The 25,044-nt window shown below is 47.8% G+C and overlaps 12 protein-coding genes across 12 annotated transcripts; 3 read left to right on the forward strand and 9 right to left on the reverse strand.

Annotated features, from left to right (window-relative positions):
• Positions 1-546: 546 nt before the first annotated feature.
• N7455_007850 (uncharacterized protein) lies at positions 547-1,492 on the reverse strand (the record flags this gene model as incomplete). Its single annotated transcript, XM_040960281.2, has 2 exons — positions 547-1,358; positions 1,426-1,492. The coding sequence occupies 2 exons, from the start codon at positions 1,490-1,492 to the stop codon at positions 547-549; spliced, it is 879 nt and encodes a 292-aa protein (XP_040809342.2).
• An 810-nt stretch (positions 1,493-2,302) lies between these two features.
• On the forward strand, positions 2,303-3,509 carry N7455_007851 (fungal specific transcription factor domain-containing protein; the record flags this gene model as incomplete). The annotated part of the gene is made up of 3 exons (XM_040960257.2): positions 2,303-2,771; positions 2,847-3,048; positions 3,098-3,509. 3 exons carry the CDS (start codon positions 2,303-2,305, stop codon positions 3,507-3,509), a joined length of 1,083 nt encoding a protein of 360 aa, XP_040809337.2.
• Positions 3,510-4,038: 529 nt separating this feature from the next.
• N7455_007852 (uncharacterized protein) lies at positions 4,039-4,776 on the reverse strand (the record flags this gene model as incomplete). Its single annotated transcript, XM_040960228.2, has 1 exon — positions 4,039-4,776. One exon carries the CDS (start codon positions 4,774-4,776, stop codon positions 4,039-4,041), a length of 738 nt encoding a protein of 245 aa, XP_040809332.2.
• A 212-nt stretch (positions 4,777-4,988) lies between these two features.
• Positions 4,989-5,549, reverse strand: N7455_007853 (uncharacterized protein; the record flags this gene model as incomplete). Its single annotated transcript, XM_065605747.1, has 1 exon — positions 4,989-5,549. One exon carries the CDS (start codon positions 5,547-5,549, stop codon positions 4,989-4,991), a length of 561 nt encoding a protein of 186 aa, XP_065460696.1.
• A 117-nt stretch (positions 5,550-5,666) lies between these two features.
• Positions 5,667-5,981, reverse strand: N7455_007854 (uncharacterized protein; the record flags this gene model as incomplete). The annotated part of the gene is made up of 1 exon (XM_065605748.1): positions 5,667-5,981. The coding sequence occupies one exon, from the start codon at positions 5,979-5,981 to the stop codon at positions 5,667-5,669; it is 315 nt and encodes a 104-aa protein (XP_065460697.1).
• A 704-nt stretch (positions 5,982-6,685) lies between these two features.
• On the forward strand, positions 6,686-7,807 carry N7455_007855 (glycosyltransferase family 2 protein; the record flags this gene model as incomplete). The annotated part of the gene is made up of 4 exons (XM_040960276.2): positions 6,686-6,895; positions 6,963-7,277; positions 7,329-7,559; positions 7,619-7,807. The coding sequence occupies 4 exons, from the start codon at positions 6,686-6,688 to the stop codon at positions 7,805-7,807; spliced, it is 945 nt and encodes a 314-aa protein (XP_040809317.2).
• Positions 7,808-8,468: 661 nt separating this feature from the next.
• On the reverse strand, positions 8,469-9,684 carry N7455_007856 (uncharacterized protein; the record flags this gene model as incomplete). The annotated part of the gene is made up of 2 exons (XM_040960237.2): positions 8,469-9,117; positions 9,197-9,684. The coding sequence occupies 2 exons, from the start codon at positions 9,682-9,684 to the stop codon at positions 8,469-8,471; spliced, it is 1,137 nt and encodes a 378-aa protein (XP_040809313.2).
• A 2,421-nt stretch (positions 9,685-12,105) lies between these two features.
• Positions 12,106-13,272, forward strand: N7455_007857 (uncharacterized protein; the record flags this gene model as incomplete). The annotated part of the gene is made up of 1 exon (XM_040960243.2): positions 12,106-13,272. One exon carries the CDS (start codon positions 12,106-12,108, stop codon positions 13,270-13,272), a length of 1,167 nt encoding a protein of 388 aa, XP_040809295.2.
• Positions 13,273-13,810: 538 nt separating this feature from the next.
• On the reverse strand, positions 13,811-15,861 carry N7455_007858 (uncharacterized protein; the record flags this gene model as incomplete). Its single annotated transcript, XM_040961020.2, has 8 exons — positions 13,811-14,466; positions 14,517-14,670; positions 14,726-14,893; positions 14,943-14,958; positions 15,020-15,143; positions 15,193-15,309; positions 15,370-15,474; positions 15,522-15,861. The coding sequence occupies 8 exons, from the start codon at positions 15,859-15,861 to the stop codon at positions 13,811-13,813; spliced, it is 1,680 nt and encodes a 559-aa protein (XP_040808550.2).
• Positions 15,862-16,475: 614 nt separating this feature from the next.
• Positions 16,476-17,859, reverse strand: N7455_007859 (uncharacterized protein; the record flags this gene model as incomplete). The annotated part of the gene is made up of 2 exons (XM_040961057.2): positions 16,476-16,925; positions 17,020-17,859. The coding sequence occupies 2 exons, from the start codon at positions 17,857-17,859 to the stop codon at positions 16,476-16,478; spliced, it is 1,290 nt and encodes a 429-aa protein (XP_040808513.2).
• Positions 17,860-18,666: 807 nt separating this feature from the next.
• Positions 18,667-20,310, reverse strand: N7455_007860 (uncharacterized protein; the record flags this gene model as incomplete). The annotated part of the gene is made up of 1 exon (XM_040961029.2): positions 18,667-20,310. One exon carries the CDS (start codon positions 20,308-20,310, stop codon positions 18,667-18,669), a length of 1,644 nt encoding a protein of 547 aa, XP_040808522.2.
• A 1,137-nt stretch (positions 20,311-21,447) lies between these two features.
• On the reverse strand, positions 21,448-23,835 carry N7455_007861 (putative DNA helicase; the record flags this gene model as incomplete). The annotated part of the gene is made up of 4 exons (XM_040961030.2): positions 21,448-21,532; positions 21,606-21,666; positions 21,760-23,201; positions 23,273-23,835. The coding sequence occupies 4 exons, from the start codon at positions 23,833-23,835 to the stop codon at positions 21,448-21,450; spliced, it is 2,151 nt and encodes a 716-aa protein (XP_040808510.2).
• Between the last annotated feature and the right edge of the window lie 1,209 nt (positions 23,836-25,044).

Here is a 25,044-nt window from a genome sequence, read left to right on the forward strand (position 1 = left end):
AAGGACCAGTAGTTGTCTACATAATTATTGTCTCTTCATAGGGCGTGCTAGAAGAGACAATTTTCTCTACAACAAAGAATATCCACTATGCATCGGGAGTAAGAGGTTCGAATTTAATTATTGGAGCCAAAAAGCTAGATAGCCGCTCTTTTGCCAGGATTACACAAGGCAATGTATTATATTCAAATACTGCAAGCTGATAACATGATCAGGCTCTTAGCCAACGGCCAAGTTCTGAGTCTGGAGTCTGGAGCCGAGGGATAGTGTTTTAAATGTCGCCGATGCGCGAAACTATGGCGACTGGATTCTGCAATCCTTTGGCCACCACATCATTCCTGACTGCCGAGATGATCTTACAATGTCTCCGATAGCATCAACCATGCATCACACCAAAACTGGGGAGCAGAGCGGGGGAGTGAAGATATCTGCAGTGGAAGACGCCCAACTGGGGAGTGAAATGACGTCATGTACAACAGTACAGCAGCCTGAATGTAGAAAGGAACTTGAAATGGTCATTGATCTGTTATTGAGAGCAGTTAGAAAAGACTATATCTGGTCGAGTGCATTCGCCTCTACCATTTTCCTCATAACAGATTCCTCATTGGCAGAATTCACAAGGATTCCATTCGTAGCCGCCAGCAATCCACCTGTTGCATTGTTAACCTCCAGATACTTCCCATCCCAGCTGTATATAACATCTTGATGACGCTGATGGTCGCTAAAAAGAAGCGCCACACTGTTGGCTACAACCTCCGGCCCTTGGACAGTGACACCAAGATCCTTAATAAAAGGAGTAGGAACCACGCCAGTTGCGGTCCAAGAAGGCGCAACAGCATTGAGTCGAACCTTTCCCTCAAGCTGATACCCGATCCCGCGGACAAGCCCCAGAACACCGTGTTTTGTGACCGTGTAATCACCAGCACTGAAGTTCTGGAAGGAAGCCGTAGAAGCAGTGACCACAATACTGCCAAGTTCGCCAGATGCACGATGTGCCGAGTGCTTCTGTATGTAATATGCGGCTAGACGAACTGTGAAGATAACACCGAGAAGGTTGACATTGATCGTGCGCAGATCGGGAGGGGTAAGTTGGCCATTTTCGTCAAGGTTGTCGTCCAGGAAATTGGTCGTAGGTGCGATGCCTGCATTGGCGAAGACATGGTCAATACGACCGAACCATTCTTCAACTTGGATGAATGCATCGCGTTGGCTTTCCCATGAGGAGACATCCAGTTGAATAAATTTGAGCTTCTCTGAGATCTCGAGATCGGAGGGTAGTTGGTTCACGTCGCCGATGATTACATTCGCGCCGTGTTTGAGACACAACTCTGCAGTTGCCTTTCCGATTCCCGCCGCGCCGCCTGATTTTAACAACATTTAACATTTCTGGCTGAGTACTTGTGGCGATAGAATGGAAAACATGCATACCAGTGATGAAAACTACCTTATCCTTCATTCCCTCGAAGATATCGTCGGAAATTTGTATGGCCGCCATGGTCAAAGATAGGTGGTGAATGTATCAGAGGTAAATGGTAAAGCTGTGTAGTCTCTTAATACTCGGAATAGAACTCTATATTTATAGATTTTGCTTCCACTCCTATACATGACCCCTCACCTCTCAAAACTGAGAGTGAGGGGTCATTCATGGAGGATCATACGCGGGCCAGGCCCCGGGGGGTGAGGCTTAGCTCTGTCAAATCAAGCCATCTGCCTTAAAGCCTTGATGTCTAATATACCAGGCCCTCACTATTTAGTTAACTAGGTAGTTATGTGGCTGGATTCTGCTTCCCTATGATGTACGTTTAAAGACTTAGAAGGTACATACTTACATCCTGGACTTAGCCATTTTGCTATTTGTACGGTTTAAATATCAATTCTATAAAAAAGAATCAAAAAAAGGCATTACGTAAAACCGTAACAGGACCAAGCGAGGCTACCCAGTTCTTTGGTAAGAGAAGTTCGCTATAATCTATCCACAACAGCCAAAATGGCACAACCTTTGTTGTAGATCCTTACAGTCGCATATAATAGGACCCGTTTCTAGTATCATCCTGTTGAGCCACGCCTCTAAACCAGATTAAAATGAGTCGGGGGAGATTCCGGACACCAGACACTTTCATTCTCAAGTATCAGAACTACGCTAATGCGTGCACGCCACGAGTAATTCAAATTTATACAAGTGATTATTTACAGAATAAGCTACGGCATACATACTGACAGTTGATTACGAATAATTATTAGTATTGGTATTACCAACAAAAAAAGCAAGTACGTGCATGTACATTAGCGTAGTCCGCGGCCAGCGATGGATACCTCCTCTCGGAAGGACCCTATGCATTACCAGGACAAACTTGATACTATGGTCTCGCCCGCACATGGCCAGCGGCTTCTATCCTTATTTCTTCGATTCGTGTTCCCAGCAATTCCAATAATATCCAGGTCGCAGCTTGATATTTGTTCATCGGTGTTGACTGCTGCTTTGGAGAACGTCCCCGTTCATCTGCTTGCTGCAATTTATGCCTCTGTCACCCCCTTCGTGGTTCATGACCCAGTTCTATGTATATCTGCCGTATATGGGGAGCTCTTGTGGGATAAATTATGGCATATGGTCTACGAGCTCATTCTCAAGGAGACTCACACCCCGAAGCTGGCGGTTTTGCAGGCATCGTTGCTGTATCTGCAACAAATCCCCGCCGGAAGCCAGGAAGCCCTCCCGGATGGCCCATTCATTTGGTCTTTCCTTGGGTCTACGGTGGCCCTGGCTGTTTCCCTCGGTTAATATGTTGAACCCCGGCCATGCGGGATTCCTCCGTGGGAGAAGCGCCTACGGAGAAGACTGTGGTGGGCAGTCTACGTTGAAGACAAATGGCGGTGTCTTCTTACGGGTCGGCCTTCATTTATCCACCCTGAGGAGTTTGACATCTTTGACCTTAGCGCCAATGATTTCATCCAAGATGAGAAACCAGAAGAACATGACCATGACTGCCAACCATTTTTCTACTATGGAACAGGCTTGGCTCGTATCGTAGAGAATCTGCATCGGACATTTTAGTAAGCAAAATCTCTCCCATCCAGGTTAATTCTGCTATTGATTATACAGTACCATAAAAGCTTCACAGAGACTATCAGATGACTTTCGTGCATCTATCGATGCTGCAAGACCGATCCGCGCCCAGCTTCAGCAATGGTACTTATCGCTTCCGGATAATCTTCGACCCAAGCGCAGCTCTGGGGGAAATAGCCACACAGCGTCTAACCCATTAGAGGGTGCCGCCGACCTTCATTTTTCATACTTGGTCCTAGAGATGTTCCTTTACCGTGCCATTCTGCGTCCTCTTGCTAGGTCATCACCACCGCCACCGATATCAGACGACACAGACCCAACCTCGATGGGCTCTTCCTGGCTTGTTGAAGACTTAACATTCGATAGACACGTCTTCGATCAACTCCCACTCATGAATTCCATGCAGCTTGGCGAGGCTGAAGAAGCTACCCTCAAGGCTGCCGAATAGTATGCGGCCATCATCGTCAATTTTGTTGGGGCGTTAGTGCCGCATGAGTTTGGATCATTCTGGCATCCCTGTAAGTTATCTGTTGATGTGGTTTGAAATCAATTTTCGAACGGGATGTTGACGAGTCTACCCGTTAGGGAATCGAACCTGTCTTGCCGCAGTATCCAACTTTGTCACTCTGATCCTTGTTCAAGCACCCACCAGACAGCATGCATTGAGATCGAGGGATTTGCTTAATCTGTGGTCACACACGCTTCGTTGTCAGCACCGGAGCCATGAGAGCCTAATGAAGCTCGGTCTGGTACGGCTAAATCAGATGCAGATCGAGGGACTGGAGAATATTTTCAATTTGCCTACGCATGTATCCGAGATATTAAGGGATACACGGCATAATTAAGTCCCTGGATTTCGGATATAGGGTGTAAAATAACGAGGATGACAAGACAGGCAAGCTACTCCGCGCTTTGGGGGCGGCCAAAGCATGATGAAACGACTTTTGCCTGAGAGATGCAAGATGTCGTATGTACATTTAAACAGATAAATCTCTCTCCATATTCCAAAGCACAAACCCTTTGCTGTAACCCCAGGTCAAAGGAGGACAATATTGTTCCCCCACGACGCGGAACCCCCTTTTCAGCCAATAAGCACCTCGAACCTCGCGAACAGACCTGAGCGTCATGCACGAGCGAGACAATCCAGTGCACTCTGCAAGAGACATTCTCCTCTTCAGTTCGTCTTCACACGTCTTGGCCAAGCTTTCCCCAATGCCTTTCCTCCTATATCGAGGATCCGGCGTGATTGCGACAGCTACAAGTTCAAACCCTGCCTCACAGTGCGTATTTTGAGATTCATCGTGGAGGCTATCGAGCACCGTAGAGCTGCCGGAGAAGATCTCATCCGCACTGAATTGTTCAAAATGACCCGGTAGCTTCCACGGGGGCTCTTCGGAATCTGGCGAGCAGACTTTCAAACTTGCAGTACCGATGATCGCATTTTCAGCGAATACAATTGCGATGAAGCCAGTTTCTCCAAGTTCTTCGGCAAGTTGCGTGTCGCTCATGAGCCGGGGTCCGCTTTTTACGAAAGAAGTATCGGCAGTATCATAGTAGCTGACGTTGATGATATCCCGGAGCTCGGGCAGGAATGGCTGCTTGAGGAGATCGCCTTGAGTGAAGGTTTCGATTTTGTAGGAGGGAGGTAGTGAAGATGGGATGATGGTTATAACCTCCGGGGTGTGTAGTGGGCCTTCCATAGTTGTAGTAGACATTTTGAAGACGGAAAGAATATCCCAGAAATACTATATTCAACAATTGATATAAATAATGTTCTAGTTCTTCGAGAATTCAAAAGAATGTAACCTGTCAAGGGAAGGGCGTGATAGACGTGGCACGGCCCCAAGATAGCGCGGTTTCGGAATAAGCAACGCCAAGAAGTAAATGCCAAAATAGGAAATTCTCGTATTCTCCAGTTTCGTGTGAATCATAATCCAGAAGCCGAATAATACCCAATCATTCGCCAGTACCAAGAGAGTAAATACTCCCTAGATTCCCAGTGCATAGGTGCCCACCACTTCTCATGAAGAACAGCATAACCCGTCTTAATATCCTCCGGCCATGGCCACTGAATATTCCATGAGAAGTCCACGGCAGTCCATGGGGTAGGGCCTTCACGAGAAAAGGCAACGTTTAAGACGCTCTGGTCGGCTACGCTGGTATCAAAGCTATCCTCGACTGCCAACAACGCCTCGAAGTAGCGGAACATCTTCAGTGACGGCTGCAGGATCATAAAGCCAGCATTCAAGGTATCCCAGTCCCAGAAGTCCTCTGGGACACGCAACGGATGCGACGAGTGATTCGTCCTGAGTTGCGGCAAGCCAGCAGCAATGTAAGTCTCTGGCAGGGGTACTTCAACCCCGTGAATGGATAATGAGGTTTGTGTGGATGTTGCAAGCCAAGTCACAGGGGCGCTGAGAATCCCATCGAGACATCTTGTCAGCACGGAATCACCATCCAAAAAAACAATCAGGTCGTACTGGACCATAGCCCACAGCCGCAGTTTCGTCAGGACGTCGGTCCATCGGGATTCCGTCGGCCGAACCCAGTCCACTCGGAAATCGGACCACTCGATGACTTGTGCACCGTCGGATTGGAGACGGTCTCACTTTTCTTGATCGACATTCTGGTGAACGAAGACCACGAAAGGGATGGCCAACCTGGTTCGCGTTTCCGGTGCGTGGAGGAGCTGGTATGTGAGGATTCGAGCCGCGTCAAAATATGGATCCCTGGTGTTGCGGAATTCGGCGATGAAATGATCTTTCTGTTCGGTGGGCGCGCTAAGATAAGTCGCGTAGATTATTCGTTGGCTTTTGGTTGCTTCTGGTCTTTCACTTTGAGGCAAGTAGATATCCCATAACCACGACAGAAACAGCATAAAGCCGCCGAAAAGCCAAATGGAGCCGACTAGGTGCTTCATTCTCATCACGGTCGGGATTATCAAATGGTGATACCCATGGTCGGTCACGGGCACATATTTATATAAATCAAACTGGAGTACCTAGAGAGTGTGTGAGCTCCTCTCATTGTTCTCTCTGCGCAACCCAACATGGCTGCTTGTCTCAGTTTCCTTCTGGATTTGTCTAAATAAAGAGCAAGCAATGCCTGGTCATTTAACCCTCGGTAAGATGATGATTCCAACTTATTTGCTGGACTTTTGTTAATTCAAGGCTGATGCTGTTCTTCTTGTAAGGCCAATCCCAGTAAGATAAGGGTCCCCGGTCATTTCTGAATGTGATATATCAATAACAACTAATACATTTAGTTGCACAAATGACTGTACACAAAAAGATCAATTGAATATAAACCAAGGACCTTAGACTTGAGATGGCCTCGTTTTGTCTCTTTCCTGCTCCCTATACACACCTTTTTCTATATCTTCGGTATGGCGAGGAATGGCCATGGCCAACATAACCAACACTATGTCAATCCCCAAGACATTCACTCTTCTGAGAAACATACAAGGATGTTCTATGAGCGTCTAAAATATAATTGAGTAATCTTTCCTCTAACAGCTACGATCTGTTTCGTTGGTATGTCTTTCACCATGAGCACATTGTAAAATATATGTACCTAAACGGCATAGCTTTATATCGCCTAAGTACCTGGACTGGCTTCTACGACATGTTTGTTAAGCCAGGGGTGCTCTGGACTCCCGACTGCACCATTCTAGCCATTATCTACGCTCCGTTCCTGCTAGGTCAGCTTCCACCATACTCGATATTATTGGGTCTTTGTCTACCAATGCGGCCTTTTGCATATAAAAAGTCACCCAAGGGACGTTATTTCCGCGAACTCAAAGTATGCTTAGTTACGAAGGGAACAAATGTTCAGGTAAGCTACCTCTATCCTCCGCTTAGCATTCTTTCGCACTATATCAAAGCTCATGCATTAGTGATAGACCGTGATAAACTCTATCAGACCGTGGCAAAATTGCAGACAATATCCGAAAGTCACTTTTCATGTGGCGTTAGACTCCGCCAATAATAATTTCCAGGCTGCACTTCCTGATTTCGTCAATGTGGTGAATGTACCAGCTTCATTCCAACCAGCCCATGCGAAATACAAAGGACGGGCATTAGAATGGTGTCGCCTGCATTGGAAACTATCCGAGCTTGATTGGGTACTGCATCTGGACGAAGAGACCGAGATCGATGAGTACCTGGTACAATCCTGCCTTGACTTCATCGAGGGAGGAACGGAAGACGTCGGAATGGTATATATTCCGCTTGAATTATTATCTTACACAACACTAAACCATGTACAGGGAAAAATCTACTACACATCGCATAATTATTGGAAAAATCCATTCTTGACTACTGCTGAGATTTTCAGAGTGACTGAGGACTTTGGCCGTTTTCAACTTCCAATCCGACTCTTCAAACGCCCGGTCCTTGGCTGGATGCATGGATCCTTTATATTGATCAATGGTGCCATAGAGAACAAGGTCACCTGGGATACTGGATGTCTTGCTGAAGACTTTTGGTTTGCATTCCACGTATGTGATCTGGTTACATCAACAAGCCAGTTGCTAATTTAGAATATCTGACCGAGCAGGCCGCACACCGAAGAGTCAAGTTCGGCTGGATTCACGCAATCGCACGAGAACAGCCTCCCGTTAGCGTTTCGGACTTGATTAAGCAACGTAGGAGGTGGTACACGGGGATCATGTCAATGGATAGCTGCTTGATTAAATCGGTTCTCGCAATCCCCATGATGGGACCGTTAGCTTATGGAAGCGTGTAAGTGTTTCGATAGATCTTGCTGATTCCGACACTCATGTTGACCATATTTAGAAATCTATATACATTGGTAAGCGGGTGGAAGATCTCCGTCTCGCATTGGTTCTTCGTGTGGAATCTGTGCAACATCGCCGTGGACACGCATGGTCTTATTGTGGGGAGTGTACTCCAGGACTTACACCTTGGTGACACCCCTCTGGGTTCCATGGTTTTGCATATCATTTTGACATTGCTTTGGGCGCCATTTGTGCAATTCGCGCATTCGATAATCTTTATATCGGCATTGATTTGGCCTGCAAGCGATTTTGTGGTGATTAAAAAGGTATAGCATTGTGACTCCACCCCGATAATATGTCGAAGATAATTTTGGGTTGATAGAAACTATATGGTATTCAAGATAATGATTTTATTGTATAGCCTGAGTCGACAATCGCACGCATAGCGACCACTAGTTACTTTGGTCGTAACCATTGCTGATAATTCAAACAAAGAAAGAAAGAAAGAAAGACAGTAAAGTATTAAACAATCTCTGTGGTATATGGCATATGTAAAGCATGTGATAATGCATATCGTGAGAGATCGAATGTTTTAACGAAAGGGTCAACCGGAATTCGAGCTCTCTTCGCCTGCACTAGCCCATTCTACCTTCCTCTATCCCACCTGGCTCAGTCCTTGGGAAATGTAACGAAGTCCCAGTGTTTGCCGCCTTTGATCAGCTTCTGGTCCAATCCATCAGTTCCACGGCTCACATAGAGTACCTTGGTGAAGAAAACATCGCTCCAGTAGCTGTAAGACACATTTCCGGGTATGAAGGCCACATCACCCGTGGTTAAAGTTGCAGTTGGATAATCCCCAATTTTTATTTTCAGGATTCCTTCAACAACCTGGAACGCGCTGGAACCAGACTGGCTGTAAACTGGTGCTGTGATATTGCTTTGCAATCTGGAAATCGTGATCGTGGACTGAGTGAAATTGACATCCTGGGCCTGAGTGGGTGTGACAAGCGGTTGTACAATTTGGTACCCATATCGAGAGTTGAGATACTTCGACCCGTATCCGTTGGCAATGAAATACGGTGTAGCGGGAGCTCCCAGTGAGTTAGAGCCTGTGTGCCATTCTGTGCCAGACGGCGCGGTTCCATTAATCAAATCGCGACGAGGGACGAAATCCAGTTGCGAATAGACGTCAAACTGCTCAAGGGCGGAGATGGTACTAGCATCGTTACCGCCAGAGGTCGAAGTATTGCTAGCTGCCGGAACATAAGGAGTGTTTGTTGACGAAGTGAAATTAGTGCCCAGTGCGTAGAACAAGTCCCTACTCAAGTGTTAACTTCAAGTTTCACTACTGAGTTATTTTCCAACTAGGGAATCCGCCGTAAAGAGTTGGTACTCACTCGAAGCCTCCGGGAACAATAGCACCGATCATCTCAGTATCTGGATCCAATACTTGGAAGGTATGGGTCGTATTACGAGGAACGGAGCCATAATCGCCTTGAGACAAAAGACGGGCTTGTTGCCCACTATTTCCTTTCTCCGCCCACAGTTGAAAGCGGCCCTTCAAGTTGTAGAAGTTTTCATAGTGTCTCTGGTGGATATGCGGTAGGACTCCCAGTTCTGCGCTCACAGGTGCGCTTGTGCTCATCAGAGTGAAGGCATAGTCGGAGGACGGACCCGTTACCATGAATCTGTACACTTGGCTGCCAACGGAGACTGCATGAGAGTTCGCATAATGTGGAATCACATATGGTCGGAGATAGTCGGGGGCGTTTTCAACATAGAGATCGGAAAGTGATGCAGTGCTGAGTTTTCCCGGTGCGGTTGAAGGTCGACCATGGGAAATTCCAGCAGCGAGGGTTATAAAAACGGCCAAGAGAAAGTACATGGTGAAGTGTCTTGCAGAGGATAAATTGGTCACATTTAGGGAGGTAAGGTGGGTTTTATATAACTGTAGAATGGGCCACAGAAGCCGGAATCCTGCCTTGATCGGGACCCATGATAGCGCACTATATCCCCGGCACTATCCCGGGCACGTTTTAAGCATATTCGTAATTTGTCCTTGAAGTCATTGAATGTCTTGGGCCCACATAATTTGTCGCTCACTTGCCAAATTCGTCTTCACTCGGCTGACTCAGCGGCATGACGGTGGACTACAAATGCCGACTCAATGTACTCGATGTCTCCAGTGGGACCAGAGCGGCATCGGAGGTTAATTTTCATAATTTTAAAGTGAAGGATTGATCAAATGTACTTCGGAGATTTTGGTATTCCCCCCTTCCATATATTTTGGTCTAGGGAATCATACAAAATACTGGAGGCGTGCTGACAATATGCCAACTTGGTCCTGAAAGTCCAACGAGTGGGGTTCAGGGGAATACCGCTCCCATCTAGCTTCAAACGGTCAAAACCATGGGTGCCTAAAAATTACAAAGGTTCACAGAAGCAAAAGGACTGCCCAAAATTGCTGCCAAACACTTACCCGGCGGCTTGGATTGTTTGCAGCCTTTGTGAAGCTCTTATTGTCTAGTCTAAAACGTGCAAGTCAAAATACTCACCCATTCTTGCTCCATTTTGTTGGAAAAGCCACTAAATATATGGAGAAGGCGTCCGAGGTGGGCAAAGCTCAGAACCCCCCAGCTAATTGAATTACCCCAGCCTTTTTATATAGTTGAGGCTTGGACACATTCAAGACATACCACTACATTACTTGATATGTTCAAAATTGCTACAGGAAACATAAATCGTCAATTTGAAGCAACGCTCGATCGAAAATGTGTAGGATGAAGTGTCAAACCCATTTGATAGATTGTCTTGATGTAAGGATCTGATTGTCGATCCCACCGGTGTTCGGCGTTTCGGCGTCCGTCTCTGCGACCCCGGGCTCCATAAGCCCGATGCTGAAAGCTAATAGCTAAGCTCGAGCAAGAGCTTCACTTTCTGGGGGAACCGATGTGCATAAATGAATTGGATATCCTGATATCGATAGATGAAATGATGAACATCATGATCCGAAATGTCCGAAGACTAACTACCAAAGCCTGCCCAGCCAAATTAGAAGAATTATATTACGAAACCGTGTGAGAGCAACTGCCAAAAATTGAAGAAACATTCCGAGCAGAAAGTCTAATAGGCCCCTAATACATTAATTTGCAGTATAACGGCATATATATTCAGACCGGGCTGTGCAATGACCTCGGGAGTTGTTTGATTGGTATCACCCGCTATATGGACGACGCTATAGTACAAAGAGGGCATCGATCTATTCATGTCTGTGCTGTAATAGGACTGCTTGTGAGCTATAAATCAATGGGCAATATCAACTATGTCGTTGAACACGGGATGAAGGATATCCATGCAGTGATGATCTTTCTCGGCTTTCGGTGAAATAGGCCCCGAATCCACCACCCATTTAGATCCACCACCACTTAGATTAGAGGTATAACAAGAAAGTGTAACTGTTGGTTCCTTAGTGGGACTTCCATCGGACGTAAACCAAACATATTCAAAAATGTTGACCTGTATACGTGATATAGCCAATCTAGACTGCGACATCGCCTGCCATGGGCGTTCCGCAATTCAAGGCCCAACATGATTATGCAAAAGTAATTCAGACATTAGCCCTTTAGGCTGTTGCCTGCATATAGATAGATCTTGGCATTGTAGCAGAATGACTCCACGTTTTTGGGCCGTCAAAATGTGGGGTCATGCAGAGTCAAAACTAAGAACATCCCTGCAGGGGGCGGGTGCGGGGTGCGCGTGCTATATTCTCACACCCGGGGTACTGAAAAAGCAAAGTGCCGGGTTTGGACGAGTCGTATCAAATCGAGGGCTGCGGTGAAATGTCTGTCTGTTTTTAGACGACAGAGGAAATCAAAGATTAGCCTTGGACGGAGCCTTGTTGTTTCACATGGTTTATCGTAAAATGATAATAAACCATGAAGCAGCCAAGTCTATACCTAATTTATGGGGGCTAGTGCTGATCCCAGAGTCTCGGAAAATCCGAGCGATGCGGTTTAGGTTTCGGCCAACCCGAGGGGGGACCGCACTAGTTTTCAAATGGAGAAGCTAGAGTACATTCTCAAGGCAATTAGAACGGCATGGGGAGTAGACAGAAACTAGCAGTTCATTCTCCCGCAATCCTGTAAAACTCCACTTGTATGGTGGACCGTACACGGATAGGCCCTGAACTCGGTAGTTGGGTAAACATGGAGGCCTGTGAGATATAAAATCCCGATCCCGTACGGAAATTTTGTGAAAGAACGCAACAGCAGTATAATTTTTCTTTCTCTGCTACCACTCCTTCATCATGCTTTGGAAGACAGTTGCTCTTGTGTCGCTTTTTGCTTCTCGTGCATGTGGCAAACCGAGCCGTCAGGTAGAGGCCTCCGATTATATTGATTGGAAGACCTTCAAAGCGAATGGCGTGAACCTCGGAGGTTGGCTCATCCAAGAACCCAATATTGATCCTATCTGGTGGAATACGTATTCTGGAGGGGCTCCAGATGAATGGGGCCTCTGCAAGAACCTGGGCTCCCAATGTGGGCCAGTCTTGGAGGAGCGTTACGCAACCTGGATCACCACATCAGACATTGACAAGGTGGCTCACTCAGGAGCCACATTGCTACGCATTCCTACCACCTATTCGGCCTGGATCCAAGTTCCGGGATCTCAGCTTTATTCGGGTAACCAGACTTCATACCTGAACGACATCGCCACATACGCCATTGAAAAGCATGGGATGCATATTATTCTCGATGTGCATGGTCTCCCTGGTGGCATCAATGGATTGACTATCGGCGAAGCGGAGGGTCATTGGGGTTGGTTCCATAACCAGACTAATTTCGACTACTCGATGCAAGTCATAGATGTTATAATTTCATTTATCCAAAACTCCGGTCACCCAGAGTCTTATACTCTCGAACCGATGAACGAACCAACCGATAACCGCAACCAGGCTGTTTTTGGAACCCCTGCTGCTCTTTCCGATAAGGGCGCTGCGTGGATCTTGAAGTATATTCACGCCGTGCTTGATCGTGTGGCTAGTGTGAATAGCCAAATTCCGGTCATGTTCCAGGGCAGTTTCAAGAACGAGAAGTATTGGTCCAGCAATTTCACTGGTCACGAGAATATGGTTTTCGACGTGCACAACTACTACTTCGCCGACCGAAACACCACGTCTTTGAATCTTCTATCATTCATGCATTCCGATGCCAAGAGGATGACTGGTGACAAAAAATTCCCTGTATTTGTTGGAGAATGGTCTATTCAAGCTTTGCATAACAATACTTATTCACTGCGTGCGCAAAATCTGAACTATGGATTGAAGGCTTTCCACCACTATGGCCAGGGCTCATCCTACTGGACTTGGAAGTTCAATGGAAATGCGACAATTGAGGGACAGGGGACTCAGGGTGATTATTGGAACTATGAGTATTTCGTCGACAATGACTACCTCCGCACGGGCGATAACTAAATGTTATAGAATAGCTTGTACGAAGCATACCATACAATACCATATATTGTCGTACCGCCAGATTTTCGTCGCTGTAGATTGTTCCTTTCTTCTCTTTGGAATAGCTGCTTATGTAGTAAATAGCTATAGTTGGCGAACAGTCTGCAGGCTTCCAGCCCATCACGAATCCTGTAGTAGTTATTTACACTCCAAAATTCTTGTGGTGTTAAAGCGTCTTGATGTGCACTTTATTGTTTTCAGGCATCAACTCACACGTAGTAATTTAGCTCTCATCTACGGCCCCATCTGGATTTTAACGTGGGTCTTGATTGAGGCTTAAGTTTTGGAAGTGCCACTGAAAATTCGGGGGCCATCTATTAGATCCAGATCTTCTTCTTTTCTGTCGAAGACACACCTCCTCGCCCTCCATCTCTCATCATTCCTAGGGATAATTAAAAGTCCGTATCCTTCATAAGATATTGCATTCCAACACAATACTAGTTAATCTATTCTTCCCAGCCACAAAAAAGACATATCCGTTTGAACAAACCACTCAAGATCACCGCCGCCTCGCCACCGAAGCCGAAGCCGAAGCCGACGGCCTTACTGTCGAAGAAGGAAGCGCCACAGAAGACTGCGTATATGTAGCACTAGCCGGACCATGACTCCCAGCATCTGGTTTAATCTTCTTCTCACCAGTCGCAATCTCCCAACCATTCAAAGTGCGATTAAACAGCTGCAAAGACGCTGCAGGATGATAAAACGGCACCATATGACCGGCATCGTAGACACGAGTAAACGAGAAATTCCCATATTCACGAGTAACACCGTATTCCTTCCCATCCACGACAAATGGTGTGTATCCAGCTGAGCGGAACTGTTTTGAATGTTCGTATTCCGTCGCAAGGGAGATTGCCTCGCCGCCAAACCAATTACAGGCGTAGTCTGCGTCGCCGTAGATCAGTGCAACGCGTATCGGTCGCGAGAGGAGGGCTTCTAGGTCTTCGAGGAAATTTGGGTATGCGAAGTCTCCGGTTTGTGTGAATCCGTAGAGAATATCGGCGTTGGAGTTGGTGTAGTTTACGTCGACACCGATGGCGTCTAGTACAGAAGCTTGGTTGAGGTATTCGAGGTAGTATTTTGGAGGGGTTGGGTCGTTAGTCGGGTGACGGATATCATAGCTTCCGCGCCCGCTGAGGACATGGTATGGTCCCTCTGTAGGAAGGTGTGAGAAAGCTGTGATGAGAAAGGGAATTGAAACATACCAACGTTATCGCGACACATGTTTGTAGCCTCGGTACAAAGCGAGAGGTCTGCGACTGAAGTTCGTTTCGTGGCTTTACACATTGCTATCAAAGTCTGGCAGCCCTTGGGCATTTCATTGGCGAATTTCATGTAGTTGTATACCGTATCGTTGACCTGTGTATGCGAATTTTGTAAGCGGATGTTTCAATTGAACGATATAAGCCCTTACGCTTTGGATTCCATAGGTGTTGTTGACGGCAAATTCGGGATAGAAACTCGATTGGATACCCAGGTCAATGAGGCCATTGATTATCCCAAGGGTATTGAACTCTAGTTGAACACCATCGATAGTACCGTTTGCAATTTTCTGGTTTTCTTCATAGAAGTGATCGAAGAACTATACTAGTCAGATGGGGAAAGTATCATTCCAACTTGGTAGTACTTACAGCAGGACCCCAATGGCTGAACGCAACAAGAAATATGTTAGATCGGGCTTCCGTTGTACTTTTCAAGATAAACTTACCCTCCATAGCTCTCAGTCCAAAGATTAAAGCTTCGCGAGTTGATCTTTGAGTCGATTTTTGGTAGACCAGAAAGGAAACCTTGAACTACCTCCCAAGTGGCTTCGGCAGCGAGATCGGTCGTAGCTTCACAATATTAGATAGTGGGCCAGTGCATGAAAATTGGATCACTTACTGATATCCGATGCGTCTATCACGGGGTAACGGCCGACGACATCCCCATAAGAAGCATTCTGGTAAGACCTAGTAATAGGGTCAAAGGAGCCGGGTGCTTTCTCGGCGTATGAGAAGCCTGTATGGTAATATTAGCCGAATAATCTAGCCCCATCAAAACATATAATAGGAATCATACCGACGCCAACGGGCTGGGATATAAAGAGAACATTCGAAATTCCATTCCATGAGTGAGGATTAAGGTATGTCTCCAGCTCCTCGTTGATAAAACATGGTCCTAGTTCTATACTCAATTAGCTTAGTTTTCCCGTCTAGTCAAGTAAGACATACCTTGGAACAATCCAATCAAAGAGTCACTCCCAGGTCCCCCATTAAGCCACAGGGTAATCGGTGCATTCTCTGGATCATGTCGAGCCTCAAAGAACCAGAAGAAAGTATGCGAGTCTGGTGCAAGATCCACATATCCCGAGTACGACTTGACGCCTTTGGTAGTCTCACAGATATTAGGCTCCTTGTAGCGAATAGTAACATTGTTTCCAGTCTGGATGGTCTTCACGCCTGTAGGTTCGTCAGGGAGCTGGCGGCGGTTGAAGAAATTGAGATCCGGGTTTGATGCCTCGCTTGTGCCAAGAAGTGGGAGCAAAAGCGGGATCCAAGCTGTTAAGTACATTTTGCTTCAGTGGATTGGGTGCTAAGGAGGTCGTATTTGATGCAACCAAATAAGATTGACCTACATGGTCTACTTATATATTCATCTACAACAAGCCAAAGACGTCATTGAATCAAGCTGAAATAAAGCCCAGCGCATGAATTAGCAGTGATTGTCCCATACGAGAAGGCAATATGGCGGTGTCTGAATAGCTGCAAATGAAAATCGATGTTCAAGTATAATAAGTGCCAACGCCGCTCTTCGCTGGCGATCCATAACCCAATCAGGTAATATCGTGCGCCGGTCCCCATAGAGACGATGCGAATAAGCCACGATGCCAAGATTACGGCTGCATGTTGATCGATCCCAGATCTAGAACAACTATGCGCCGGATGTCAAATGTGCTTAGCGAACGTTTTAAAATTAGACTAGGAGGCTTGGACGTTAGAGTTCTTGTACTTAAAAGGGGCGTGAATGTTATCTTCAATTGAGGCACAATATGTGGCGGCCTTGGCTCAAATACCAAGGAACTATACACAGACGGACTCTACCAAGCTCATTGGAAGGTATCAACCGTCGTTTGATACAACGGCTCAAAGATCGCATCAAGTGAAGATTTCATTACTTCATTATAATCAATCCTTGGATGTTACTGGTATGTCCAAATACTCAACCATCTTGTCCCTGGCACGCTCAACCTGATCCTGTACATCGAGATCCCAAAGCCACTTCAAACGTCGATTAAGCGTTTCCTTCAGTTTCACCGGATCATCGCGAACCCCATCAAAACACAGACAAAAGATATCCGCATTCTCCTTACTGCTAGTAACAACTCTCTGGCTCCGATGCCGACGGATATCATCATATGCCTTGAAAGCCGCAACAATATCGTCAACAGAGCTAACACGGGGATCACTCAGTAGTTCTGCGAGAACATGTGCATCCTCAATAGCCTGACCAGCGCCAGCACCCTGGTGCGGCGTAGATGCATGCGCTGCATCGCCGAGGATAGCTACCTTGGAGCGAGTGTAGGTTGAGATATGTGGATGCTCGAAGATGGCCCATTGAGAAGGGTCAGGCATGCGCTAAGAAATAAGGTAAGTAATTCGACACCTAGAAAAAGCATCGCAATCCTACATAAAAACCAAAAAAAGAAGAAACCAAAATGGTGAAACATACCTCAACTAGAGCCTTCACATACCGCCCCATATCCCTCGTATCCCATTCAATATCCTCTTTCCTCGCAGGCCTAACCCAAGAATCATATTCCCAACCCTCATCACTCAAAACATAAATCCCAACATTAACCAACCGAGCCCGCATAATAGGATACGAAATAGCATAAGCCCCCCTCCCAATATAAATCGTCGCAACACGCGCCCTCTTCTCCCCAACCGCTTGAATCATATCCCCCATCTCCAAAACCGCCCGATACCCATACATCCCACTATAAACGGGCTTCGTGCGCAACGATTCAATGGGAATCATACACTCCTTAACCCTAGACCGAATACCATCACAACCAACAACAACTTCAGCATTAACAACCTCCCCATCCTCAAACCCCAACACAACACCATTCTCATTCTCAACAAGACTACTCAACCTCTTCCCGAAATGCACGATGTCAGCGGGGACAAGCTCAACAAGCGCATTTAAGAAATCGGCTCTTCGCAGCGCTGTCTGGCCGGATGGTAATGCTTTGAGATTCATTAGGACATCGCCTTCTTGTGCGCCTGTTGCCCAGACAAGCTCGAACCAGGTTTGGAGATATTCTTTGTAGCCTGGACTGTCTGCGTGGGTTGTTATGAGGGAGTTGTAGATTTTTTGGATGGAGGGGTGGATTAGGGGCATTGCGCGGTATGCTGCTGGGCCTAGGGAGATTCCTAGGCCGATTTCTTTGAAGGTTGGGGCTGCTTCGTAGATTTGGACTGGGATTTTGCGGAGGTGGAGGCCTGCTGCGAGTGTTAGGCCGCCTATTCCGCCGCCGATTATTGTTATTGTTGGTTTGGGTGACATGTTTGGGGATTTAGTTTGGGGTGGGATTGGATTGATGATTGGGGTTCGAGTTTATATAATTTTCTTTTGGGGTTGGTTCTTTTGTCAGATACTTTTACAGATTGTATGTCGATAAGGCTGCGAGTCGTGGTGTATGCATGTATCAAGCAGCCACATGGGCGTATATGGTGGTATGGAACCCCGGTGATTAGTACGACAATGACTGTATGTCCGACGTCGGGGAGTCAGACAGAGGGGTACAAACCTTCGAATACGGGAGACGGGAGTTTTGGAATGGAAGATGGGCGATTGGACAGGCGTCAGGGAAGTGGGCTATCAGGCATCCCGTGGTGGTCCTCGATCTGCACTGTTAGCGGCGTGCGTCTAGTTTGCCGAGGAATGCACGGTATGGATAAGGGGTCCTACATCGTGGGGTACGTATTGATATCCACGGTCTCTACAGGGATCATCTTGAATGGAGAAGTATATATTGACATTAAAGTTGGTAGGGTACGAGATAGCGCCAATCGTCACAAATTGTGCGTTTGCATGTGCAACTCTAATCTGGCATATATGTCCCATTCCATGAGACGAGAGAGCGGACATGCACTCGACATGTAGCTCAGCGCGGTGACCTTGGTCGAAGTCGCGATCCTGTCGCGGGGATGCCCCTGGAAATCCGAAATGGCGCATTGACATGTGTAAAAGAAACGACGAGCCTGGGGTACATACCCATTTAGGCAGTCTAGAATATATGGAGAAAAAAAAATGAAACCCGCTAGAAAGAATACGGTAGAAAAATTGCATATTGTGCAACATAAAAACAAATCAAATCATAGGGGCAGTGACAACCCGCTGACGCTCCCACTTCGGAGGACCGAACGGATCATCACGGGAATAGATATCCGACCGATCCCAATCGGAGTCGGTGTCCTCAATACCAGTGCGCTTATCGTCTGACCTCAGCGCCGAAGAGTTATCAGAGTCATCTAGTGCGCGACGGAAGCGCAGGAACTGCCGCGACTCCGTGGAATGCGCGGGCTGCATCATGCCCATACCCGACTGCATGGACTCGAGAGCTGCGCGCTGCAGATCACGGATGTCATCGCGCAAACCGCCGACTTGTGTCTCGAGGTTTCTGCGGGCTGTTTGTTCACGACGCAGGAGCGTAACTAGCGTGCTGTATTGCTCGATTGAGACACCATGGTAATCGGACAGGGATGAGGCGGATGGGGCGGGGCGGAGGGTGCGCGGGGCCATTGTGTCTGCGCGGATTGTGCTCGTGCTGGAGGGGCGGGTGGAGAGGTTTGGGAGGGGGCTTGGGGAATCGTCACGGTCGCTGGAGAGGAATGCGGTGGGTTTGTTGCGCATGTGAGGAGGGAAGGAGTCTGCTGAAGGGGGGTGTCGGGGGCGCGATAGTTTTTCGGTGGGGTTTTCGGGGCCGTTGGTTTGCATTCGCGCAATGGCGAATTCCAAATCAATCAGTTTCACTTCGAGTGTGGTCAACCGCTGTTCCAGGGTGACGCTGTCATCTTGCTGCATTGTGTTGACTAGACTTGCGAGATTCGACGGGAGGCTGGGTTGCTGTAGTGTTTGGTCGACTTCCATCAAAGAGGGTTCGGCGGACATTCGGGTCACACTGGTTACCGTTGTTCCGGATGAGGGCCGCCCCGAATGTCCACTATTAGAGCTTTCATCTAATGGCGGGGACTGTGAGTCAGGAACCGAAGCTGGCCTACGCGCGGATGATGTGCGCTGTGGCCAAGAGGTCATGATCTCGGGCACGTTATCTGTCATTTCGCGCAATGCATCTGTGCTCCTTGATAGGCGGTGGGAGAGCAAGCTGTGCCTGCGCTCTGGAATATGGCTCCTATCCTCTTGCGGATCGGATATTGCTATTGACGCCACAGCAAACCGAGATTCATCGTCTGAAAAAACCACGCTAGGAAGAGTCGCACGTCTTCGGCGTGGCTGCATGCTACCCGGCATTGAATCGCGCAGCGTTGCAGAGGAAAGGGGAGATAGTGGAGACAGAAGCGGAGACAGATGTGTTTCTGCGAGCTGCAGGTTCTCCGCCGAGAGTGGACTGCCCCGGTGTGAATTCAAATTCAGAGGCGGCGGAACCGCCAACAATGATCTTCCCTTCGCTGGTCCTGATTTTCGCATCGGGGGCATCGCAAAAGTGGATTCGTATGGGTTCTCCTCCAGTTCATCGGCCTGACTTTGTCTTTTGCGGTTGAAGATCTTGCGCATGACCGTTTTCAAGGTGCTCCCCGTTCGGCGATGGGCAACAGACGGCTGGGAGTGGGAGTGCGAGTGGAATTCCATTGACGGCAGGGCCGTATCATCGTTGTCTCCCATATAAGATGCAGGGTTCGAGCTGGAGCGCTCTTCGCGGGGAGAAGATCGTTGTGGAATACTCCGAACAGACTCGCTGCCAGCGCTCGCTATGGATTGTGGTTGTCTCGACATGGCGACGGGGTATGAAAGGTCGCAATGGACAACTAGTGGGCATAGAAGGTACGGGTAAGATATCGACTCTGATCATTACAAGCAATATGGGTATATGGCGCAAAAGAAAAGACAAGAAACGAAAAAGAGATTTCAAGCGAGTGTCGGGAAATAAATATCCAAGGGTATCAGAGGGTATCAACGAATTCGAATAAAGGCTGGATTTAGTCGACTGAGACTGTGGAAAGCTATCAAACGCATGTTAGCTGAAGAACCAAGGTGGTACAAACGGAACATACAGTGTCGGATATGATCAGGAACATAATGATCACAGTTGTGTCCGTTTGCCAGTCTCATAAGAAACAAAGAGAGAAAGCAGAAAAAAAAAGGACAAAGGGTGTGGGGGAGAAGAAACAAAAGGGAGAGAAGTTGGGGATTAGGGAGAGACAAGAGAGGAGAGGAGAGAGAAAGAGAGAGAGAGAGAGCTATTATCCCCACAGCGGGTGTTCTTCACGCCACAGCCGACTTTTGTAGGCAAAGGATATTAAAACATAAAATGATATTATATGATATGTTATACGGAGTACTTGGTAGTTTCTATCTTCTACTTTCTACTTTCTACTTAACCTTCTACACACCGAAAAGAAGGAAAGCGGAATGTTTCTGAAACACAAGATGCTATTATCCGCACTAGCTCATAGTGACACGACACAGTTTCAAAAGTTTCAACTTCAATTAGCCCATGAGTCTAGCAGCTCATCAGTCCATTACCCCAATTAGCCCACGTCTGTTTTGTTTTGTGCCAACACAACCCCTCAGCCGTGGCCGTCCCTCATTCCTGGATTGGCGGGAGAAAGAAAAAGAAATCGCCCTATTCTGTTTTGGGAAATGCATCTCCGACACCTCATTTGCAGAAATGATCGTATAACTGGACGTTTCAAAATACCTTATCTTCGTCTCCCAAATGGCTTTGGGCGAGGGAAAAGTATTTGAGTTGTTTAAGTTAGGTCTACCCCCTGGTCATCCCTTACATAGGCCGTGCACCCGGGACTAAATTTGACCTTGGAGAATATCCCGTCTATGCCGCTTCTAAGAGATCGACATTGTTCTGGAACAAGCAAATGGGGCTTCTCGATCTGCACCGAAAAATCCCGAGGTCTATAGCAAATCTCCAGCGTCGGGGTATCGTAGGTCGGCATGTTCTTCCAGGAAATCCATCCAGTGCTTCAAGAAGCTACTCCCACTAAAAAACAGAAAGAAAAAAAAAAGTTGATCAGCATGAAACCCTCAGACTCAATGGCTCATCCCGCACTTACTGACTGATCGTCTCCGAGTCTCCGCAAATACACAAATGCCGCTTGGGCCGCGTCATGGCAACTACGTGCAGCATAGTTAGCAATATATCAAATGTCCTGCAGGTACTCCGTATGGAGGACAACACCCGCAAGAAGAAAAAGGGGGAAAGCATACCATTTAATCGTCGCTTCTCGCCAAGGAACCCCACTTCGTGTTCCCCATTGCTGCGCACTAAGCTCACCACAACGGCTTCTTTCTCGCGGCCCTGGAATCCATCCACACTGCCAAGTTCAAGGCCAGGGTATTTCTCTCGTAACATCCGCGACAGTAGCGCCAATTGCCCGTTGTAAGGGGTGATCACGGCAATGCTCTCGGGTCTGACACCCGCGTCAATCAGATTGTCCACATGCCTAGCAACGACCATGGCTTCCATCTCGTTGCTTTTGCTGTCGCTAAGCAAGGCGCCCTTTTTGCTGATCTCATCCTCTGCCTTTTCGGGAAAATCTCCGCCTTGCGTGTCCCAGAATACCAGGGGTTCCTGCGTGTCGTCTGTGCCTTCTACTTCATATGGTAGGTCGATCAGTAGACGGGCTTTCACCGCGTCGCTGGCGATCAGCTTGCCCTCGTAAAGCTCGTCGGAGGGAAAGCGCATGATCTTCTCATGCATGCGATATTGGGTGGTTAACATGCGTTTGATCCCCGGTCCGTGGAGGGCTAATAAACGATCGAATAGTGTGCGTTCAAGAGAAACACCTTTTAATATCTCGGTGTCGCTGTCTGCCCTTTCATCATCGGTGCCCCTGGAAGCTTTTTCATTGGACTTCTGTCCAGTAGATTTGACGGTCGGTGGTAATTGCAGGTGGTCACCGGCAAGGATCACCTTCTCTGCACCTAGAAGTGAAATCCAACATTGTGCTTCGAGGGCTTGACTCGCCTCATCAATAATCACAACATCGAACTTCTGGTTCTTGAGTTGGTGGCCTCCAGCCCCGTGAAGAGTAGCCAATACCACGCTACTCTCGCGCACCAGGTTATCCACGCATTTAGACTCACGCTGTCGGAACTCCTTCCGGAGTAGCTTCAACTCGTCGTAAATACCTCGTCGTTCGCGACCAGACCGGGTCTTGCGAATACTAGCCTGTTTTTCATCAATCTCCTTGCGAATATCCGTCACAATACCCCCAGCATCAGAGGTCTGCGTAAGAACTTCAAGAGAATGTTCAAGAACAGAAGGAAGCAAACGAGCCGGATGCCCGATGCGCACAACGGGAACCTTCTTGGGAGCCAGTCGTTCCACGATATTATCAACAGAAACGTTCGATGGTCCACAGACAAGAACCCGCTTGTTCCGCTGAACAAATTGCAAAATCAATTCAATGAGCGTATGCGTCTTTCCCGTCCCAGGCGGACCATGAATTAAAGCAATATCGCGCGAAGCCAGCGCAAACCGAATAGCATCCTTCTGCGAATCATTGAGCGTGGGATCAGTAAACTCCACAGGTCCACAAGCCTCAGTATCGAGCTGCAGCGGCGTCGTATACCCAAACGCGACGCGCATGAAATGCGAGTACTCAGTCTCAATAATCTTAATCATCTTCTCCATAGTTTGTCTCATCCTAGTCCGAAGTCAGTAACTCATCCAGCAATCCCAAATCTAAATCCAAATCCAAGACTCCAACCAACATACCTCCTGTACGTAACATCATTAGCAAGCTTAATAGCCCACAGCTTCTTCCCCCAAAGCTCCTCAACGGCCTCATCATCCTCCTTCGACATCCCCCCACCACCCTGGCGCCCAAACGCAATCCACACAGCGCGATCACCGGTACGCGTAACAACGCCCTCAACTCCCTTCTCCGCATCTTTCTCTTTCTCCTTATCTTTGTCTTTCCCGCCGACCTTCTTCCCCGCCCCCGCCACATCACTAACTCTCACAACATCCCCGACGCGAATCCCATGCGACCCAAGACGAGGCGTGCCATCTGCAGCTCGGGACTCTTCTGATGCGACTGCGGGATCCGGGACGAACTCGCCGACGACGCGGCCGCCGAGACCGGTTCGGCATTGTGAGAGGATGAGGCCTGTGAGGGCGTAGCCAGTTGCTTGGAGGGTTCGACGGGTTGCGGGGGAGACCGTTGCGGCTGTACTGGCAAGTTTTGAGGAGGAGACTTCGGCGGCGTGTTCTTCGTGGAGGAGGGTGAGTTGGGTTGAGGCGAAGAGGGGGATTGGGATTGGGGTTGGAGGGGACATTTTGGGCAGTGCGGGATGTGTGGAGCTTGGAGTTGAGATCTTTGGAGAGTAAATGAGTGTTCTCGTAGATAGATTGGAGATTCTCCGTTTGGTTGGTGCCGATTGACTTCCACGGGTTGGTGGTTGGAGCTTGGTTCGGGGAGGGACCGGGGATAAAGAAGCTTCGAGTAGCTTATCTCCGAGATCGGAATTTGATTGGCTGTGGATTGCAGGCTTCAATGCTATCCACGGGTGTACTACTAGCATCCGATCTATTCAAATAATGTCGTTCGGCTAAGAGAAGAACCAAAAGTGACGAGAAAATACCTAGTACATCAAATACATTTCTCCGTCCCTTTCACGCCGCGCCTTGGCCGCTCTCCTCTAGGATCTCGACAACCCTCAATTGGAAGGGGAAACGATTTACAAGAACGTGAAGACAAAACCTTGCCTTCGACATATTTCCTTTGACTCTGAAAGAGATTCAGATCAGCATCCAACTTGTCCTGTCCTCTGTATTCTGTAGTTCACATTCCGCCCCAATGTTGACGTATCCGACCCATCAGAGTCTGCAAATGCGTTATGGCAAAGCTCTCTGGAGTTTGTGTCCACAATCGCAGGCTTCCAGGGTCTCTACTGGGCTGTTCTAAGTCAGGCCTTAGCGTCTCAACAGATTATCGTCCTGATTCAGTGGCAAAATGGACTGGCTTGGATGCGCTTCCAATGCTCTGTTGGATTTGGCATGCTACCTGGATATATAACAAATGTCTATAACAGCCGCGTATAAATTTCTTTTCTAGTAAATATCTCTAGCTGCGACCTTCTCGAATTAGTCTCCTATCACCTCGCATCTGAAATGCTTCCAGGTGGATTGAAGCCCACCCTTTAACGTGAGTTAGATGCAAAAGCCAATGTCAAAGAATGGTGAAAGACAGCCGTCTGCAACAGATCTTCCGACATATATCCAGTCGTTAGAGCGTCCGTATAGAGAATCCCATTCGAGCAAGCCTCTACCAGCGAGCGGGAAGGGGGCCAAGGAGGCTTGTCCTTGGTCAACCCCGTCCTAGCCCCCGGAAGATCGCATTTGTCTTTTGGTTATTATGGCCCGTGACAGGCGACGGCGAACCGCCGAAAATTGTACCCGAGGGCCAATGGCAGCAACGATAATTCAGAAATAGAGCACCTCCAGCCAGTGGCTGCCCAAGCGGGCACAACCTTCCAAACAAAGGA

This window comes from Penicillium solitum (genome assembly GCF_028829755.1).
Source record: "Penicillium solitum strain IBT 25940 chromosome Unknown utg000005l_segment0_segment0, whole genome shotgun sequence".
Taxonomy (NCBI): domain Eukaryota; kingdom Fungi; phylum Ascomycota; class Eurotiomycetes; order Eurotiales; family Aspergillaceae; genus Penicillium; species Penicillium solitum.